At 49.1% G+C, this 20,170-nt stretch overlaps 1 protein-coding gene and 2 long non-coding RNA genes across 3 annotated transcripts in view; 2 read left to right on the forward strand and 1 right to left on the reverse strand.

Moving 5' to 3' along the window:
* Positions 1 to 20,170, reverse strand: part of CDA (cytidine deaminase) — a 24,401-nt gene continuing 4,231 nt past the window's right edge. Inside the window, exons 2-4 of the mRNA XM_006042262.4 lie at positions 12,415 to 12,526; positions 7,441 to 7,498; positions 1 to 4,157 (exon numbers count right to left, since the gene is read on the reverse strand). Coding sequence (XP_006042324.1) covers positions 4,041 to 4,157; positions 7,441 to 7,498; positions 12,415 to 12,526 — 287 coding nt within the window. The 3' untranslated portion in view covers positions 1 to 4,040. The remainder of the gene's footprint in view (positions 4,158 to 7,440; positions 7,499 to 12,414; positions 12,527 to 20,170) is intronic.
* On the forward strand, positions 9,091 to 12,407 carry LOC123332245. The gene is made up of 3 exons (XR_006549060.1): positions 9,091 to 9,197; positions 11,057 to 11,413; positions 12,266 to 12,407. It is a non-coding gene; the product is annotated as an uncharacterized LOC123332245 (long non-coding RNA).
* LOC123332246 lies at positions 12,505 to 13,630 on the forward strand. The gene is made up of 2 exons (XR_006549061.1): positions 12,505 to 12,641; positions 13,416 to 13,630. It is a non-coding gene; the product is annotated as an uncharacterized LOC123332246 (long non-coding RNA).

Raw genomic sequence — 20,170 nt, forward strand, 5'->3', positions numbered from 1 at the left:
TGCTCGGAAATCACAGCCCTCAGAACAGCAGGACTGCAAAATGAAAGTGCTTTTATTTAAAACAAACATCCCAGCCTCTCTGCAGCCAAATGAGTGTCGTTCTTCCAAGGGAACATTGTTCGAACAATTTCTGGAATCCTTCTTTGCAAAGTGCCTTCCCCAGTCTGTTCCCATGAAGTGGTAAAGAACCTGCCTGCCGATGCAGATGTAAGAGATGTGGGTTTGCTCCCTGGGTCAGGAAGATCTGCTGAAGGAGGGCATGGCAACCCACCCCAGTATTCTTGCCTGGAGAATCCCACGGACAGAGGAGCCTGATGGGCTACAGTCCATGGGGTTGCAAAGAGTCAGACACGACTGAAGCGACTTAGCATGCACGCACGCACAGAAGAACACTAGGCTTAGTCCTCCAGTCTTCATTCTTTGCCCCTCCTCCTATCCCACTCCTTAACTAGCTGACCTTTCTTGTGCCCGGGCTGAAATATCTCCTCCTTAGGGTTGGGTTGCCCTGCCCATTCTCAGGCTAGCTCCATTTCCCCTGCGACTTGCCCCCAGAGCACTTACTTCCCCTTGGGTGGCCCTTGTCATGATGGACAGAATCATTTATTTTTTAAAGATTTTTTTAAAATGTGGACCGTTTTTTCAAGTATTTTTTGAATTTGTTACAATATTGTATCTTTTTTATGGTTTGGTTTTTTTGGCTGCAAGGCATGTGGGAATCTCAGCTCCCCGACCAAGGACTGAACTTGCACCCCTTACATTGGAAGGTAAAGTCTTAACCACTGAATCACCAGGAAAGTCCCTAGAATCCTTTAGATCAGGGATCTAACGCCTAATGATCTGAGGTGAAACTGATGTAATAATAACAGAAATAAGTGCAGTGCGTGCGTGCTCAGTTGTATCTGACCCCATGAACTGTAGCCCACCAAGCTCCTCTGTCCATGAGATTTTCCAGGCAAGAATACTGGAGTGGGTTGCCACTTTCTACTCCAGGGGATCTTCTCGACCCAGGGATTGAACCGAATCTCTTGCGTCTCCTGGCAATGGCAGGCAGTTTCTTGACCACGGCGCCATCTGGGAACTCCCGATAGAAATACAGTACACAGTGAATGTGGTGGGCTTGGCCCGCCCCCAAACCACTCCTACCCCCTGGTCCAGGGAAGAACTGTCTCCCACGAAACCGGTCCCTGGTGCCTGAAAGGTTGGGAACCGCTGACTTAGATGTCTTTCCCACAGGTAGTCAGAGCCCCACGAGGACAGCGATTTTATCTGTCTTTACTGCTGCAACCCCAGGGTGTGGCCCCAGCCCTCCAACCCAGTAGGAACTCAATTAAAAAATTATTAAAAGAGTGTAAAAGCCTGTTTGCAAAAATCACGTCCACCTGCAAAGGACCCAGATTTGTCACCCTTCATAAGAGGAACAGCTGGCATGTATCAAGAGCTTACTTAGGGCCCAGCACTGGGCTCTCAATAAGGCATTCTTTCCTTTGATCCGTAGACAATGCTGTTCCCTGGGAGCCGTCACCGCTGATTTACAGATGAGGAAATTGAGACTCAGAGTAATGAAATCACACAGTTTGGATGCTCTTTAACTCCATTATGCCATACCATCTTTTTGTTGTTGTTGTTAAATGAAAAAGAAATATGTTGGGAATTTTAAAAATCTAGATATGTAGTAAGGAAAATAACCCACTACTCTAAATTTCCATTGATCAGAATTTTAACTGATGTTAATGTCTTGGCCCGTTTTCTTCCTGCTTCCTCTCTTTTCTTTCTTCACTTCTCCCGGTTGAGAACATTCAGAAGAGTGTGCTGAAGTTCTCGGCAACCATTTCTAGAGAAAGGCAGGGTGCAGTCTTGCATCATGCAGAATGTTGGAAATATTACTTTTCTGTCTCTCACGATGGCAGCGGGTAAGTCTGGGTGGGTAATGGAAAAGCCAGTCTTACCAGACAGTAGGGCTTCCTAGGTGGCGCTAGTGGTAAAGAACTAGCTTGCCAACATAGGCAGGTGTAAGAGACACGGGTTCGATCCCTGGATTGGGAAGATCCCCTGGAGGTGGGCATGGCAACCCACTCCAGTACTCTTGCCTGGAGAATCCCATGGACAGAGGAGCCTGGTGGGCTACAGTCCATGGGGTCACAAAGAGTCAGACACGATGGAAATGACTTAGCACGCATGCACCAGTAATCCCTGCAGACACTCTGATCTCAAAAGAAAGGACTCCCAGGGAAGGGGTGAAACAGGAAACCCATGCTGTATTCTTACCCCAGCCACAAAGGCTGGCCCCAAGGCCAGTTCCTCCAGGGAGGACACCCAGAGCTGCCAGCCCCCTTTACAGAGCCAGCCCAGCTCCTTCCCTTTTCAGGCCTCACCTTCCTAAGTGCACCAACGAAACAGACTCCCTCTCCGACCCTCTTCACTCCCCAGAAGGCAGCGTGCTGCCCCCTGCACTTGCTACCAGCCTGGATCATAGTGTGTATTTCTGAGCGTGAGTCCTGTTTACACCTCTCTCCCTATCAGACTGCAAATTCCTCAAAGGTAGAGACTGTTTCTTATACATCTTTCTCTGCAGTATTTGGCATATAGAAAAGACTCAGTAAATAAAAGCAGCCAGACATCAGCTGCGGGAAAAGTAGAAAAAGACACTCAGAATCAGACCTGGTTCAGATTCCAGGTCTGCTACATCATAGCACATGGCAAAGAGCAGGCACTGTTTCTAGATCCTGGGGGTGAAGGAGTCTTTGGGCCTAGAAAAGAAAACAACAGTCTCAAAGGCCCTTGCTGAATCATCTAACTTCGGAGAAAACAAAACAGAACTTTAGGTCCCGCCCTGATGCTCCAGGCCAGTTTTATCTATCTGGGACTTATCACCCCCTGTCCAGAAACCTTCCACCCCTACACCTGCCCAGAAGACTTATCACCCCCTGCCCAACTACAAATGCCACCTCAAATAAAGAATACCCAAAACATCCCATCTGATGAACGTTTCTCTTATCGCTTCCACAAACCTCCCTATAAATATGGAGCCTCCCTGATCCGTCTTGGGGCTCAGCCTGGTCAACTGTCGCCCCTCCTTGCCTGAATAAAGGTAACCTACTTCCGTTGAGGTCATCTTTCCTTTTCTGCCTCGGCCCGAACTATACCTTACAAGGGGGAAGTGATGGGACCTGGATTTTGGTTTAAACTTTGCTGTGGTCCTAAAGCAAGTTATGCAACCTCTGAGGCCCAGGGCCCCCAACTGTAAGAAGGGGGAGATAGTTACTTTACTGAGTACTTTAAATACAAAATAATCCAGGTAAAAACACTGGACACACAGTAGGTCCTCATAGAGATGCTTGCTCTGCCATCTAGACAAACAGCCCCGTCCGCCCCCTTTATGCTTGGGGGCTGAGAGCATGCAGGGCCGAGGCCTGACTTAGCCCAGAACAGATTCTAGAAACGGCCGTTCGCAGTAAGACCCAGCCCAGCGGCCCCCCATCGGAAGAAGGCACGAACAAGAGACCTAGAGACTCAGCTCTCCACACCAGCTACACAGATCCAAGGTGCCTGATTCTTTTCCTGGCAGAAAGAGTCCAGGTCTTTCTATTTAATATAAAGACTTCCCCTCCTGAGAGCTACAGCAAGGATTGAGATGGAGCTAAATGCCTCTCTGGAATGTTTTGTGATGTTTATCATTAGAAAAGTCACCCAGAGCAGGACAGAACCTTGGGAAGGCAGATGGCGAAGCAGTCCAGACTAGGTTGGAATTTGAAAGAGGGCCCACGGGAAGGAAAGAGAGGGACGGGGTGCCCTGAGTTCCAGGGAGGACAAGTCGGGTTGCAAGGAGGGGCTGGAATGGAAACACTGTATCACTTCAGTAGAAACCTGGTACCCCAGTGGTAATTGCAAAAATAGTCTCCTCCCAGTGCCTGGGGGTTGGGGCCTGTTTGGCAGATGTCCCCAGGTCTGTGAGAATGTCTTCATGAAGTCCTCCAGGTGGTCGTTCCCTTTAGCCCGTGTAGGAAGGCAGGGGCTCCCGGGCAGAGGGTGCTCTCCATCCCTCACTGGATCTTCTGCAGGTCCTCGGGCCCAAAAGATTCAGGCAGCAGTTCCCGGACTGTCCTGACAACATACGTGCCGTCCAGCTTGGTCATGTAGACAGCCCAGTCGGTGCCAAACTGGAAAAGAGGCAAAGCCAGCGTGAGGGAGGCAGTGTGGCTGAGGGGTGAGGGCTGCCCTGGTTTGAGTCTGGCCTGGGTTGAGTGCCTCTTACTGTCTAATGTGCCTCTCTGCGCCTTGGTTTTCTCACCTGTAAAATGGGAATGATAATAATCATACCTGGTTGATAGGGTCTGAGGGAGGAGCCAGTGAAAGATGGCATGAGCATTAGCACAGTGCTTGGCACATTGCTAAGGGGCAGTAAACGCTCTGTTCTGTGATGGGGACTCATCAGTCCTTTGGCCACTTGATATGAAGAACTGACTCATTGGAAAAGACCTTGAAGCTGGGAAAGGCTGAAGGCAAACGGTGAAGTGGGTGGCAGAGGATGAAATGGCTAGATAGCATCACTGACTCAATGGACATGAGTTTGAGCAAACTCTGGAAGATAGTGAAGGACAGGGAAGCCTGGCGTGCTACAGTCCATGGGGTTCACAAAAAGTCTGATGCGACTTAGCAACTGAACAACAATGGGGCTTTATAAGAACAATATCTAACCCCTGGGGCCAGATCCCCTCCTGTTGTGACAAAGGACCACTCATATCTTCCTCCCTTGGGGCCTCTCGATAACTCCTGAGAACCTGGAGAGGTTGCGTGTCTGTCACACACTGTACAATGAACAGCAGGATTGCATCATCTGCCCTTTGAGGCAGGTGGATATTATTCCCATTTTACGGATAAGAAAACTGAGGCTTTGCAGAGTAACAAGGGGCAGATGATGAAACTCTTTGGGTTTCACTGTCTTGATCTGTGAAATGGCTTTAGAGACAAAAGACTTATCAGGCAGGAAGATAGGCGTCCCGGGTGGAGAGTTAGGTCAGCAGTGTAATGGAGCGTAGCCTGGGGAGTTGGAGTCAACAGCCTGAGGCTCTACCTGGCCAGATGCGTGAGTACTGGAGGCAGTGGGTGGGAGGGGCCTGCACGCAGTGCATGGCACGTAGTAAATGCCCAGTGGAAGCCATCTGTACTGACAACTAGGGCTCCTAGTGACCGCCAGGTCTGCAGCCTGCTGTTGATGCTTTGGCCTGAATCACCACGTTATTATCGGGCACAGTCCGTCTTTTTAAAGCTAATGTTTTAAAGAAGGAAATTTTTCTGCTTGGCGGGCTCTGCCTGAGGGTGTGGGTGAAAGTTGAGTGGAGGCGAGTTTAAGTGCCAGGCCTCCAGCCCCCAAGCTTCAGCTCTTATTATTTGCATTTTGGTTTCCGTTTTGCTTCTCTCTCCTTCAGCTTTTCCATTTGCCATCTCTCATTTGCCAACATCTGATCTGCATGGAGAAAACAGCCTTAAGCAATTAGATGGAGGCAGGGCCTGGGGAGTCAGGGAGCTGGCATCCTGATATGCTTGCTACCTTGGCCTGGGACACGCCGTGGTACTGGGAGGCTATTTGCGCCCCTCTTACCGGGGGTGAATGAAGTCCCTAATGTGAATTCAGAGCCTTCCCAGTGGCATTTTTCATCTAGGTTTGGGAAATGAGTCCTGCTAACTGTGCCTGATTTGCAGGCCTGGCGAGCAGCAGGGGGATGAGGATGTCTGTGTGTTCTAGAGATGCTAGTAACCCCCCAAGACTCAACAGCAAAACTGAACCCCCCCCACCCACCTCCCACCAAATTCCAGCAGCTCCAAAGCAGAAGCCCCCATGGAACAAGCCACTCCGATTCTGCACAGCATCATGTTATCTCTACTGTGGCCAAAAATAACGTGTCCCTTTTGTAGGACCATGAAGGCAGGGAGGGGGCCTTTACGAGGGGAGTGTGGGCTTTGCTGTCTGCCGGAATGGCTATGGTGAGTGCCAGCTTGCCACTGACTGGAGGGCTGTGTGTCCTTTTGCAGGTCACTTGCTTCTCTGACAAACGACCCACACTTCCCTCCAGGCGGGGCGTGGGGATTAAATGAGATGCTGTATTTAGAGGGGTCGAGGATGTCTCATCAGAGCTCAAGGCCTGGGGACTCTTCAAGTTGGTGGCTTTAGCCTTTGGGGGCTCTGGCTGGCACAGGCCCCTTTGAGAGTCCACCAGAGCTATTGACATCCCTCTTCCTCAAATGTACATATACACATCAAAAACCTCATTGAGCCCAGATTCAGAAGAAAGGATCGAATTCAGCCCCTTGGTTTTTAGAATTGAAGAAACTGAAGGCTTCCAACCAAGATCTTTGTAAAGTGTACAACAGATCCTTTGAGTCTCTTCTTTCTAAAAATAGCTACTGAATTCCCTTTATTCTTTTCTTCCCCCAACTTGTGTTTTAATATCACAAAATATACATAAGATTTATCATTTTGACCATTTTTAGGTGTATGATTCAGTTCCCTTTATTCCTGGAGTGAAATATACCCTCTATCCATGGACTACTAGACCCTGTGTGATGCGCCCCTGACCACCTTTCTATCTTCACCCGTCACCACTCCCCAAACCCTGCCCTGTGTTCTAGCCTCTCTGGCTTTCATACTGCTCATGCAACTCACCAAGCGTGTGGGCATTAAACTTGCTGCTTCCTCCACCTGCAAATCTCGAGATCTTGGTCTGTCTCATCTTTTTTCCTTATTTATATCTCTGATCAAATGTTATCTTCAAAGAGAGGCCCTTCGCGGCCATCTAAAAGCAGGCGTTGACAAACTTTTTCCCATAAAGGGCCAGATAGTAAATATTTTATGCCTTGCGGGCCATTAGGTCCATGTTGTAACTCCTCTCTCCCCTGGTAGGACCCAAGCAGCCAGAGGGAACGTGTGAATTGGTGTGTGTGGATGCACGGCAGTAACACTGTTTACAACAACAAGCAGAAGTCTGGATTTGCCTGCAGGCTGTTGTTTGCTGACCTTTGACTCTGACCTAAAGTCAGCTCCACCTTCTGTTGCTCTCAACTCCTTTCTTCTGCGTTTTTTTTTCTCTGTAGCCCTCTTCACTCTCAGCACCTCTAACTGCTGATTTATTTTGCTCCTTATTTGTCTGCCTTCTTCACTAGACCATAATGCCTGTGAGTGTAGGGCTTGGCCTGTCTTTTCACCGCTGTCTCGCCAGAGCAAGGTCAATGGCTAGCCCAGAACAGACACTTACTCACGAAGTATTTGCTGAATGAAAGAATAATTTCCAGTGATTCATGCAAGCTTGGGAAGGCCTTAGGAGTCAGCCAACCCAGCTAACAGGACAGTCACTGTGTCTCTTCACTTGGCCTGGCTTGGCTCCCAGGGCCTGGAAGAGCAGGGAAGAGTGGGGGAGATCCATTCCAGAAAGGGAAGTTGCTTACCTCTCTCATGACCTGTCTGCAAGCCCCGCAGGGTGAGATAAAATCCTCTTGCAAGTCACTGGGGAAGCAGAGAAACAAAAACATGGATCAGTCTCTTTGGAAACTTGAGAATGATTGCTTAAATTCAGGAGTCCTGCCTGCCTGCAGATTAAGTCAAATCCCTCCAGGCAGTTCCTGGTTCACAGATGAGCCGTATCCTAGAGGCTGAGAAGAAGTGGACAGAACTTTCCACACTCGCAAGAGGCAAGACCATGGGTAGGACTATTCTTTTCATTGGTGCATTCAATGAATGTTTAGTGAACGCTTACTATCACCCACAACCCAGGGACACAAAGGTTAAAGCGAATTTGTCTCTGGCCTTCAGCCTAGTGGGTGACAAAGAAAACTAGATGAGTTATCATTTCAAACAACATACAGTAAGAACACACGGTAAGCAGGAGATGATCCTTGACTAGGGAGGGAGAGAGAGTATTTCATGGAGGAGGTAGCATTGACCTGGTCCTTGGAGGAAGCGTCGAGTTCCTAAGTCATCAATAGTGAGCACCTGATCTGCTCCAGTCTCTGGACCAGGCACTTACAGACATTATCTCATTTAATTCTCAGTATAACCTGAGCATCCAGAGGACCATTTTATCATCAAGGACACAGGTTCACTAAGATGAAGTAACAGAGCTATTCTGAAGCTCCGGGTTTTTCTCTGCTGCAGACAAGGGATATAGTATGTGCAAAGGTCCTGAGGCATAAAAGAATAAGATACATGTGAGTCCTTGAGAAAACTGGGCACCCTGCATCTGAGAAAGTTGGAGAAGAGAAGCTTACAGCCAAGGGGTTGTCTCCGAGAATGAAGGCACCCGCAGGCAGCCCTCCGGTTGTGAGCAGGACAAAGGATGGTGTTTAAAGAAAGAGGAAACTGTAAGAACCTCCAAGCTTGATGAAGCGTCAGAGGTTAAGCCAGTGCTCACCATCATCTTTGCGCTTCTAAGACCCACAGTTCTCTGATGTCTCTGGAAGATCACAGGCTTTAAAATTCAGTTCTTCATCAGTTCCTCCTTTTGTTAATTACGTGTGATTTTGACCAAGTCATTTTAACCTGTGCAAGGGTCATTTATTTGCCTATAAAATGTGGGGAATAATGTCATCCACATTGTAGAAATGCTAGGATAAAATGAACTAAGACGTGCAAAGAACTTCCTAAACTTTAGAATGCTATACACACATTATTACTGCCTATACTAGTCACTGGGCATTATTCCTTTAGATAGTTAAGTTCTGTCATAATTTTTGTACCTTGTCATATACAGTTTTATTATACACTATGTGATCTATGTGGTATAATATTATATAATTAATTTACCTATTTTGTATTAACAATAATTATCATATTATTTAATAGATGCCTAGAATGTACCAGACACCCTCCAAAGCATCTTATAGTATTTCTCATGTTAATTGACAAACAGTTATTTATTGAGCACCTACTATACGTCAGGCACTGTTTGTGCCGGGGATAGAGCCGTGAGCAAAACGTGAAATTCACTGCACTCGGGAGTTTTTGACTAATCAGGTGAACCAGATAATCGGCAAACCATCAGCCTATCAGCCAACCACATATCAATTACAGCTGGAGACAGATGCTGTGAATTGAATAAAGCAGCTGAGGGGAGAGAGCGTGGAGGGCTGCTGCTTTATTTAACCTTCATGACAACTCCCTTTTACCTTTGGAGGTCCAGTTAAAGAAAGCGTCTGCTCATGGAAAGGTGGGTCCCCACTGAGCACACTCACACTCCTAGCTATAGAGGGACCCCTTGGGGACCTGAGAGGGTGGGGACCGCTGCCCAGGATGCACACTGAGCCGGATGAACCCTTCTGGTTACCAAGCGGCTGATGTTGCAGCCAGGGCCTCTCGTTAGCTCTTTGGAGGCTGTGCTTGGCTTTTTTTGGCTGCACCATACAGCGTTCGGGATATTCCCCCGACCAGGGATCGAGCCCATGCCCCCTGCCTTAGAAGCACAGAATGTTAACCACTGGACTGCCAGGGAAGTCCTGGACTCTGTTATTCTGTATTTATTTATTTTTGGCCGTGCTGGGTCTTTGTTGCTGCACGGGCTTTTCTCTAGTTGTGGGGTGGGGTTCTCACTGCGAGGCTTCTCTTGTGGAGCACAGGCTCTAGGGCGCCTGGGCTTCAGTAGCTGCGGCTCCCAGGCTCTAGAACACAGACTCAATAGTTGTGACGCATGTGCTCTGGGATCAGGGATCAAACCCGTGTCTCTTGCATTGGCAAGCAGATTCTTTACCACTGAGTCACAGGGAAGTCCACCAAGTTTTTGTTTTTTTTTTTAGTTAATTAATTTGGCTGTGCAGGGTCTTAGCTGTGGCATATGGGATCTAGTTCCCTGTAAGGGAGTGAAAGTGAAGTCGCTCAGTCGTATCCGACTCTGCGACCCCATGGACTGTAGTCTATAACCAGGCTCCTCCGCCCATGGGATTTTCCAGGCAAGAACACTGGAGTGGGTTGCCATTTCCTTCTCCAGGAGATCTTCCCAACCCAGGGATTGAACCCGGGTCTCCCGCATTGTAGGCAGACGCTTTACGTCTGAGCCACCAGGGAAGTTCCCTGACCAGGGATCAAATCCAGGCCCCCTGCACTGGGAGCACAGAGTCTTAGTTACTAGACAACCAGGGAAGTCTCTCTTTTTTATTTCATTGCACGCATGTTGGCTGAGAGCTTGCTCTATGCTAGGCAAGCCTGGGAGGGAGCAACAAAGAGCCGTCCGAGTCCCGGCCTGCAGGGACCCTGAAGTCCCAAAGGGGGATCAAAGCTGTGTGTAAATGTCACACCACAGGCAGATAGTGGTTAGGCTCGGGCAGAGGTGGGACTAGAAGCATCCCAGAAGGTGCTGGGCACCCAGGGACCTTCCTTCCTCTCATCCCCCACCTCCCTTTCCTCTAGCCTCTGCCTCCCCTGCCTCGTGCTGCGTATTGACAGTTTCCTGTGGTTTGTGCTGACCTTGGGCACACACTGAGGCCAGCTCATCAGACCTGACGGGCTGGAAACCTATCAACTTTGATGATGACAGTGGGGACCCCGGGGGGAAAGCTCATCTCCTCGTTAGCCAAATCCCCCCTGAGCTGCGCACATTGCATTTTACAGATCTCGAGGGGGCTCTCTGAGATGATGCACGCCCATCAGCACTAACAAGAGAGCTGGCACGTCCCATTCACTCTCTAAATCCACACTCTCAATTTAACAAATCATTAGAGCAGTAATGACTGCTTTTCTGGCTTGGGGATGCCAGTGCAGGCTGAGCACCCAGAGAGGAGCAGTTGGGAGCTGGAAAAAATATAGTTTTTGTTTAAACAAGGACATTTACTAATCATCACAAACAAAACCCAGTCATGTTGAAGAGCAGACAATGACCAAGAGAAAAAGTCTTTCAACTGGAACATTCTAAACAGAGCAGGGCCACCTAGCCATTCTCCTTTTGTTGACTTTGGCCTCCTTTTCCCCAGAATATCATTATTTTCTTGGATCAGCTTTGAAATTGAGTTATCCCATCCACCTCTTTTTTCTCCCCTGAAGTGTAATTCACATCCTGATCTCTGCTCATCTGCACAGAATGTTCCCAGGGCGGCCTCATTTATTCCTCCCAAAGCCGGAGGGAAGCCAGGACAGACCTTGGTCCCACGGAGAGCTCTCGGAAGCTGAGGCCCTCCTCCAGAAGCGCATCCTTGGCTCCAGTTACTCAGGGGAAAAAACCTTCAATAAAGTGGATCACCTCAGGGGTGAGACCAAGCTCCTTTGAGGATGTTATCAAAGAAATGGAGGCTGGTTTCTGTCATGCAGACCCCATCATCCTTGTTCCTGGTCTTCATATTTCTGCCAGAAAAGGCCTGCATCTCCCCGACAATGAAGAGATCATTTACTCCTAGTCCATGACCCATACACCCAGATGTCTCTAAAGACCAACACCAGGTCAGCCCTGCAGTCTCTTTCTGGGTAGATTCAACATTTCCTACCTATTTTCCCTGTGCTGTTATCTTGCTAAGAGAACTCTTTCTCATAGACAATGCAACGGTACACACAAGAGTAATTTATCATTAAATCAGAAGTGTAATGGGGTCTGAATTAATAAAACAGCCCATTCATATCACTTGAATCCTGAAGCCACTGAGTCTGGGTCCATGGCCAGAACTCAAAGAATTCCCTTTGAGGGCACACGTGGGAACTTGGATATTTATGTTTGGGGCATGTAGAGAGAGCTGATAAGTGCTCTTGTTCAGCCAGAACTCGGGCTGGAATCTGATCAGTTTAAACCATAACCTGGGTTGCCTGGCTGTCACCCCACCAGCCTGTCCTTTTATCCGGGTTCTTGCACCTAGGGGTGACTGATGCCAAGCAAAGGTGCCAGCTTGGACAGTGAAGACAGGATCCCCGGATCGGCTCAAGGAGAGCAGGGAAGAGGGTTTCATTTCCCGTCACAGCACAGCAAAGTGGAATGAGCTCTGGAGTCAGACTCTAGAGATCTATCTGTCCCAGCTTTGCCACTAATTCGTAGGAAAGCTGCTCATCCTCTCCGGGTCTCAGTTTCTTCAACTGTAAAATGGGTACAGTGGCCAGGAAGTCTAATCAGGTGACTTTTAGGTCCCTCTCGCTTTAGGTTTCTTAGTGGCCTTTCTATTGTATCTTGTAGGGATGCTATTATACTTGGCACTACTATCAGAACAAGAACACACCTCCCTTTGTCTTAGAGTTGTCCTGACTATTTATCTGCTCTTTAGGCTTACCAAGGTCAGAGTCTGTTTCTTATTTATCTTCTACTTTTAGCCCTCAGCCCAGCGCCTAGAGTGCCTGGCACATAGGAAGTTCAGAATAAACACCACAGGTGAATGAATGAATGAGTGAGTAACAGATGTGTGGTGGACGCTGGCTGGATAGATGAACGAGTATTGCTACGACTGGCCTTTCTCACTCACCTGGCAATAGCGATTGCCCTGAACTCTTTGTACCCTTCCGAGATGGCCTTCTGGATGGCAGTTCGTTCAGCACAGACGCTCAGCGGGTAGCAGGCATTCTCTATGTTGCACCCTGAGAAGAGAGGAGAGTCCAGTTGTGTTACCAGCAAAACCACTTCCTGTTGCATGTGTTGAGTAAGAAGCTTGCCCCATTCCAGAGCTGGGAGGGACCCGCTACTCGGAACAAGGTAGGGGAAGGAGAGGGCAATTTGACCAGAAGCACTGGGAGGCTTGTGACTCACTGGTGTGGTGGCTTTGCCCAGGGAATTCCCACTCTCATCACTTCCCCAGTGCTGGCATCTTGAAGCAGAACCTGGGAGCAGGCGCAGCCTCACAGGGCTGATGACCCCACCCTCATTTTCCCAGCAGAGGTCAGGGCCAAGGGAGATGCTGAAGCTTAAGAAGGTGAGCAGAGCCCCCGCCTGGGTCTCAGAGACGGAAACCACAGCCTGGGACATGGTGGCGATGCTGATTCAAAGATCGGGCCTGGGTCAAATTTTTGATGTGGATACCAGCTGTCAGGGTTCTCTGTGAGTTGATTTGCAAAACAGAAGTGTCAAAAGCAACAAAATAAGAAACAAAAAGTTCCCAGGCTTTGCAAAGGGTGTCTGTGATTATACAAGCCTTAAGGCCATCGATTTCCTCCAGTGAAAGGTGGGCTGCCAAGGTGGCACAGTTCGGAGTTAGGGAGTCTTCCCCGGTGGCCCTCTGTGGAGTGTCCCTGGGGACAAATGGGCAAGGGCTCTTCCCAGGAGACAAAACACTGGCATAGCCAGAGTGGCTGACCAGCAGACTCCCCCTTTGCAGGCAGGTGAGGCCATGAACTGATGGCCACAGGAGCTGGACTCTCCCCGGACCATCAGGGTGTGATAGACAGTATGTCACTCTTCTCAGCTTGCCCTTCTCCCTGAGGCAGGATATTCATTGCTCCCCAGTATTCATTTTCTCCTTCTTCCTTTAAGTAATACAGGTCATTCCCAATCCAATATGGCTGACCCCATGGCCGCTCAGAGACTACATTTCCCAGCCTCCCTTGCAGCATTTCACCTAATAGGATGTGGCACAAAGTGAGGTGGGAAACTCCGGATCTCATCTTTTGTAAAGAGACTGCTTGCCTCGTCCTGTCTTCTCTCCTGCAGAGACTGGGGTGGGATGGGCCAGCTTTGACCATGTGCTTTATGCTCATAAGGATGGAACGGCAACAAAACAGAAGGAACTTGGAAACCTGGTCAACTCCTGGAGCAGGGTCAAGTTGCCTGCTTGCCCTGGTGTGTGTGTGCCCAGTTGCTTCAGTCGTGTCCGACTCTTTTTGACCCACGGACTGTAGCCCGCCAGGCTCCTCTGTCCATGGGGATTCTCCAGGCAAGAATACAGGAGTGGGTTGCCATGCCTTCTTCCAGGGGGATCGTCCGGACCTAGGGATTGAACCCACATCTCTTCTGTCTCCTGCATTAGTTGGTGGGTTCTTTACTACTAGTGCCACCTGGGAAGCCCTAACTTGCCCTGGACCAGCTGCCTACTCTGAATCATTATGGGAGAGAAAAAGAATTCGAAGCTCTGCATTTTGGGATCTTTTGGTTATAGTAACTTAACCTATATCCAACTAAAACAGAGATTTGCAGTAAAAATAAGATGTAGCTTTGACAAAAAGAACAAAACGAAAACTAAGTGGCCTTGGCTTAGCAGTTGGGAATGGGACTTCCCTTGTAGCTCAGTTGGTAAAGAATCTGCCTGTAATGCAGAAAGCCTGGGTTCGATCCCAGGTTGGGAAGATCCCCTGGAGAAGGAAATGGCGACCCACTCCAGTATTCTTCTCTGGAGCATCCCATGGACAGAGGAGCCTGCCAGGCTACAGTCCATGGGATCACAAGAGTCGGACATGACTTAGCAACTAAACCAATGTGAAAGAAAACAAAGATATGGCAAGAAGGAAAGCTGACGGCCCTTGATATTCCTGGCAGATTATTTGATAAAGCCCCAAGATGTAATAAACTGGAAGGCAAACTATATTACTGACTCAGAGGATTTTTCTACCTGGCAACGTGAGACAGCCCTGTGGCAAAGATCTGATTAAGGCTGTCATTCCCACCCTGCCATTGTTTCGGGTGCTTCAAGGTAGCCACTGTTCAAATGAGGCAGCAGGGTAGGGCTGGGCAGGGAAACCAGTCAGTAAAACAGGGGAGTTGGCAGGCTGAAGAACTATTGCACAGAAAGGATTCTTTGGGTGTGACAGAATTGGGTAGCCAATGAAGCCAAAGGTCTGGCCTATAAAAGCCTGGGATTGTTCAATCCCTAGAAAATCCAGGGCCCCCCAGACCCTACCATCAGAAGTAAGCTCAGAGAGCTGTGTGCCCTCCAGGAGGGTATTCTCTTGGACACTCACTTTGGCTGTACGGCCAAGGATGATAAATGGTCAAGGAAGAAGCTCCCAGAGGGCAAAGCCAGCAGCCTCAGTGGACAAGGGGGTTACCCCCAGGGCAGAAAAGGGAGGCAAAGTGTACTCCAGTGCACCAGAGTCTTCACACTTCTTGCCCCACAGACTTGGTAACTGCATGGACTGGTGGTCCACGGGTGTTCCGTTTGCCTAATGGGAGATTTGATGACGCTTAGTCTTTCTTACTCCACATTGTGTGGTGCCTGAGCGGGTATGAAGTGAGGGGCAGATGACTTTTTTTTTTAGTTTTCAGGCCCCTGGATGATCAGGGCCCCATCTCAACCTGAGAAGGGAGACTGTGCACCACCAAGGGATCCTGCTGCTAGGGCTGGATGCAGCGGCTGGGTGGACTTTGGGTTGTCACCCGCAGGAAGTTGTAAGTGGGTCCAATATGTGTGAAGAAAGAAGTACACAGATACTTACAGGCCACAGAGGGTTTTATGGCAAAGACTTAATTGTTCTCAGTGTTCACACTCCCAGTAGAACCCACTGAAATTTAGGGATTTCTCTCTGGCAGTGCAGTGGTTAAGATTAGGCACTTCCAATGCACGGGGGATGGGTTCGATCCCTGGCTGGGAAACTAAGATCCCACAGGCCAGGAGGTGCGGCCAAAAAAAAAAAAAAAAATCCACTGGAGTTTAGTTGGGCACATCCCTACCTAGCTAGAAACTGCTTTCCCAGCCTCCCTGGAAGCTTGTAGAGTCTTATAGGTTTAGCCAATGGGATGTGAACGCAAGTGTTGGATGAAACCTGACCCACATTGGATCAATCAAAGCAGAGCAATTGACCCACACTGGGCCAATCAGAGCTGAGCACCCGACCTACCCTGGGCCAATCAGAGCTGAGCACCCGACCTACCCTGGGCCAATCAGACTATCCCTCTGTGAGGGAATTTCAGCTGTACTCTAACATTGTGAGTTGGGCCTGGGTCCTGCTGGCGGGCTAGTTTCTGTTCTTTATGGAGACCAATAGGAGACAGTGAAAGGAGAATCAACTCAGATGAGACATGGTGGCAAAAGAGTCTGGCCTTCTGCTACCGGTTGCCCCTGAAGTACAGAAACACTCCAGCTCTGCCACCATTTGGTTATAGGAACCGACGTACCCTCCCTTGCCTAAAAGAGTTTACATGCCTTTGTATCATTTGCAACCCCACAGAAATCAATTAATACAGTTCGGATACATGACAGCGAGCAGTCAGGGAGGTGTAACCCTGAAAGGAGTGGTTGATATTTATGGACTGCCTGCTTTGGCAAAGCACGTGTTCATATTCACATGTGAGTTACTGCAGCCTGGAAAGCGGGCGCCTGAATGCTCAGCCGCTGTGCTAGGTCAGTGAATAAATGAACGAGTCTTTCTTGCCTCCTACCTAGTCTCCCCAGCCAGGTTTCTGATCCCTGCTGGAAATGACTTCCTTTAAACATATCCTTGCCTGCTTGCACCTGCCTGTCCCTCCCACCTTTGCTGACCTGTGACCTTGTTTAAGCACCAACTCACCTTAAAACAGCCTCACTGAAATGCCACAAAGAAAAAGAACCACTCCTTGTGTCTGTCAGGGCGGGACAAGAGTTGGCTCCCTTGCGTTTGACTTTTGCTGCTCCCAGGAGCAGAACTGCTCCCCACTCCACTTCAGTCTAGCAACCCTCCCAGCCCCTGCCTTGTCCCTGACTCAGGAACACTCTTCCCATTAGACGTGATTCACATAAATCTTGGGTTTTGCTGAGGTGCTCTTAAAGCAAATTGTCAGACTGCCGGAGGTCCGGACTCTGAAGACAGTTGCCTGTGTGTGCTTTTGAAGTTCAGAATGACCTCTTATAGAGAACTCTTCCTTTGCTCTGTGTGAAAAAGTCAACAATCCAGTTAAGGAGATGGAGAGAGTGTTTTAGAAGAGAGCACGCTCACATACCCTACTGTTCAAATAGAATTTTGCAGAAAGAGTCCGTGGGTTCTGTTCCGCCTTGGGACCCTTTGCCCTCTGGCTCTGAGAAGTTGGGAAAGGGACTGAACCTCCTTGAATGTCTCATTTTCAGTTTGTAAAAGGAAAATGACAGCACCTTCCTCTCAGGCCTCTAGTGGGAATGAGTTGAGTTCATGCAAGGAAAGCAATGAGCACAAGCTTTGGCACAGACTGAATGTCCAGCAGCTGGAGCTGCTATTCCTAATCGCAGGAATGTCAAGGCTTTGGTGGTGGTGGGACTGAGTTTCTGCTGCTTCTACTCAAGCTGTGACAGTTACCCTGTCTCTGCCCTTCAGGCCACTTTGAAATCCTTTCCGTGATTACAAAAAGTCCCTCGTCATCTGGTGCCAACCTGCCTACCTCTTGGACTTCATCTCCTTTTGCTTCCAAGTATACACCTGCTACAGGGCCTTTGCACTGGCTGTTCTAACTGCCCGGGACTCTCTTCCCCGCTCTAAGCACATGGCTCGCTCTACCTAGGTCTCTGCTTAAATGTCACCTCCTCAGAGAAGCCTTCCCTGATTACTGTATCTAAAATTGCTTCCCCCTCTATCACCTCCAACCCTCTCAATCCATTTCTCCTGCTTTAACACTTAACACTTTCCTGGAATGTCTCTATTATCTAATTTCCCCATTACTCCCCAAGTATAAGTTCTTGAGGGCAGGGACTTGGTCTGTATAGTGCATTATCGTATGATCAGGGCCTGGAACAGTCACTGGGCCCAGAGCCTAAAACAGTGATGCTCAGTTACTTATTATCAAAGGACTGGATTTTTGCACTTTGATGCTAAGTCTCTGAGGTGTGAAGGAATAAGTGTATTTGAGGCCTCTAGCAAGTTCAAGTGTAATTTCCCAGTCTTGCTTTAAAAAACAGAAAGAGGAGGAAGGGAGGAAGGAAATCCTTGGCCGTGAACTGTAATCCTGAAAGGCCAGACAATATTGTTTTGCTTCCCTGAGCCCAAAGAACAAAAACATCATCTATCCAGGCAAACCAACTCCATTTCTGGCGTTCGCCTCACTGACTCAAACATACAGGAGAGACGGCCTGGGATGGTGCCAAGTTAGGGATCCATAATTAGAAAAGATTGTACCAAAAATAATACTATAAAGATAGTGCTATTACTACTAATTGCTTTCTTTTAATCTTTTCTTTTATTGCTTTCCTTTGGGCTTCCCTGGTGGCTCAGCTGGTGAAGAATCCGCTTGCAATGAGGGGGACCTGGGTTCGATCCCTGGGTTGGGAAGATGCCCTGGAGAAGGGAAAGGCTACCCACTCCAGTATTTGGCCTGGAGAAAGCCACAGACTGTGTACTGCATGGGGTTGCAAAGAGTCGGACATGACTGAGCGACTTTCACTTTCACTTTATCTGCCAGGCACTCCATGGAATTTTTAACAGTTCTGTAGGGCAAATGCTATTATAACCCCATTTTACAGAAGGTAAAAGCTGAGACTAGGGGCAGGAAGGCAACTCATGTCCTGGCCTGACAGACACACAGAGTGTTCTTTTTCCTTGTGGCATCTCAGTGAGGCTGTGTTCTGAGGTGTTTTGGTACTTAAGGTAGAGCTGGGGTTGGATATCATCAAGACCACAGCAGGGAAAGGAATTCACAAGGAGGTGACTGGGACCAGTACCCCAGAGAAGCGAGCACTGTGCCCCCTGTCTGCATCTGCTCTGCCTTCTGAGGGATCTTCAGATTAGAGCAGGGCTTCCCACATTCAAGCAAGTGGGCATCTCCTGGAGGGCTTCTTAAAAGATTTCTGGGGGACTTCCCTGGCGGTCTGGAGGCTAAGACTCTGTGCTCCCAATGCAGGGACCCGGGTTCAATCCCTGGTCAGGGAACTAGATCCCACATGTCGGGAGGAAGAGCAAAGATTCCACGAGCTGCAACTAAGACCCTGCACAGCCAAACAAATAAACATTATTTTTTTAATTAAAAAAACAACAAGATTTCTGAGCCCCACCCCTTCTCTCTCCGTGTTCTCGCCTCCCTGCCCGCTGCAAATGCAACGCGGCAGTTTCACTAATGAATTCTATCCTAACTCAACCAGAGAGCTGAGGGGTGTTAGCGAAGCCCGTCTTTGTGATAAGCTGCTTTTGAGTGACAGTGGAGAGGACCAGTGGATGAGGCTGGGATGGGAACGGGTGGGCAGGGCTATATGGAGAGAAAGCTGGTTAGGGAACCCGGAGGCCTGCGGTATAAAGCATAAAGAGTGGTCCTGAGGGAGAAAGGGAGCCCCGGGATAAAGGGAGCCCCGGGAGGGAATCTGGAGGGCAGGGACTGGATGGGGGAAGACAGATGAAGGATGTTTAAAGGTTAAGTCAAGACAAGCTGCATTCAGCAGTTAACCAGAATGTCCTTAAGTTTTGTTGTTTTTTTTTTAAATATGGTTTTTCCCTCCCAAATTAATTACAGCTGATCCAGTAAGATGACTCCATGACCTCCCCCCCTCCATCCATGGCAACGAAACATATAGAGTGCTACAATCGTTCTAAGAGAGGAGGAAAGGGAGGGGCAGACCATCATTCCAAGAGCTTGAGCTGAAGAAGAGGAAGTCCCCCATCTGTTGGGTGGTGCCCACAGGGTGGTCCTCCGTGAGTCTCCCCCAGCCCCTCCCACCTGGGCGGCCCTGGCTGGCCCCACCCCCACCCCCTTGGGTCCCATCCTAACTCTTCTCTGGGTCCTTGCTGCCCCAGTCCCCCAGCAGCTCTCTCTCCCCACAAGCACCTCCTCTCCTCTCCCCACAGCAACGACAGAAGGTAATTGTTGGAGTTATTAATTACCATCCTGGTGGCCCAGCTGCAAGGGGCACAAGGCCCTGGCCAGGGTCAGGGGTAACAGGGGAAATAAAGCCATTATGAAGAGATCATGACGGCAAGGCTATCAGACTTGCTTTTGAGTTGGCCAAGACACCAGCTGCCCCTGAGGGTGGTAACTCCACGGAGGGCTAGTCTTTTGTGAGGCTGGAGAAAGTCACAGAACTGGGCTGATGCATCCCGCTATGAGCTATAAACTCACAGCGTCTGAGTTCAGCTGTGCCCTGTCTTCTCAGTTCAGTCGCTCAGTCCTGTCTGACTCTCCGTGACCCCATGGACGGCAGCACACCGGGCCTCCCTGTCCACCACCAACTCCCAGAGCTTGCTCAAACCCATGTCCACTGAGTCGCTGATGCCATCCAACCATCTCGTCCTCTGTTGTCCCCTTCTCCTCCTGCCTTCAGTCTTTCCCAGCATCAGGGTCTTTTCCAAAGAGTCAGCTCCTCACATCAGGTGGCCAAAGTATTGGAGCTTAGCGTCTGTGTCCTAATCATCTCTGATTCACCCCCTGAT

Source organism: Bubalus bubalis, chromosome 2 (assembly GCF_019923935.1).
Source record: "Bubalus bubalis isolate 160015118507 breed Murrah chromosome 2, NDDB_SH_1, whole genome shotgun sequence".
NCBI lineage: Eukaryota > Metazoa > Chordata > Mammalia > Artiodactyla > Bovidae > Bubalus > Bubalus bubalis.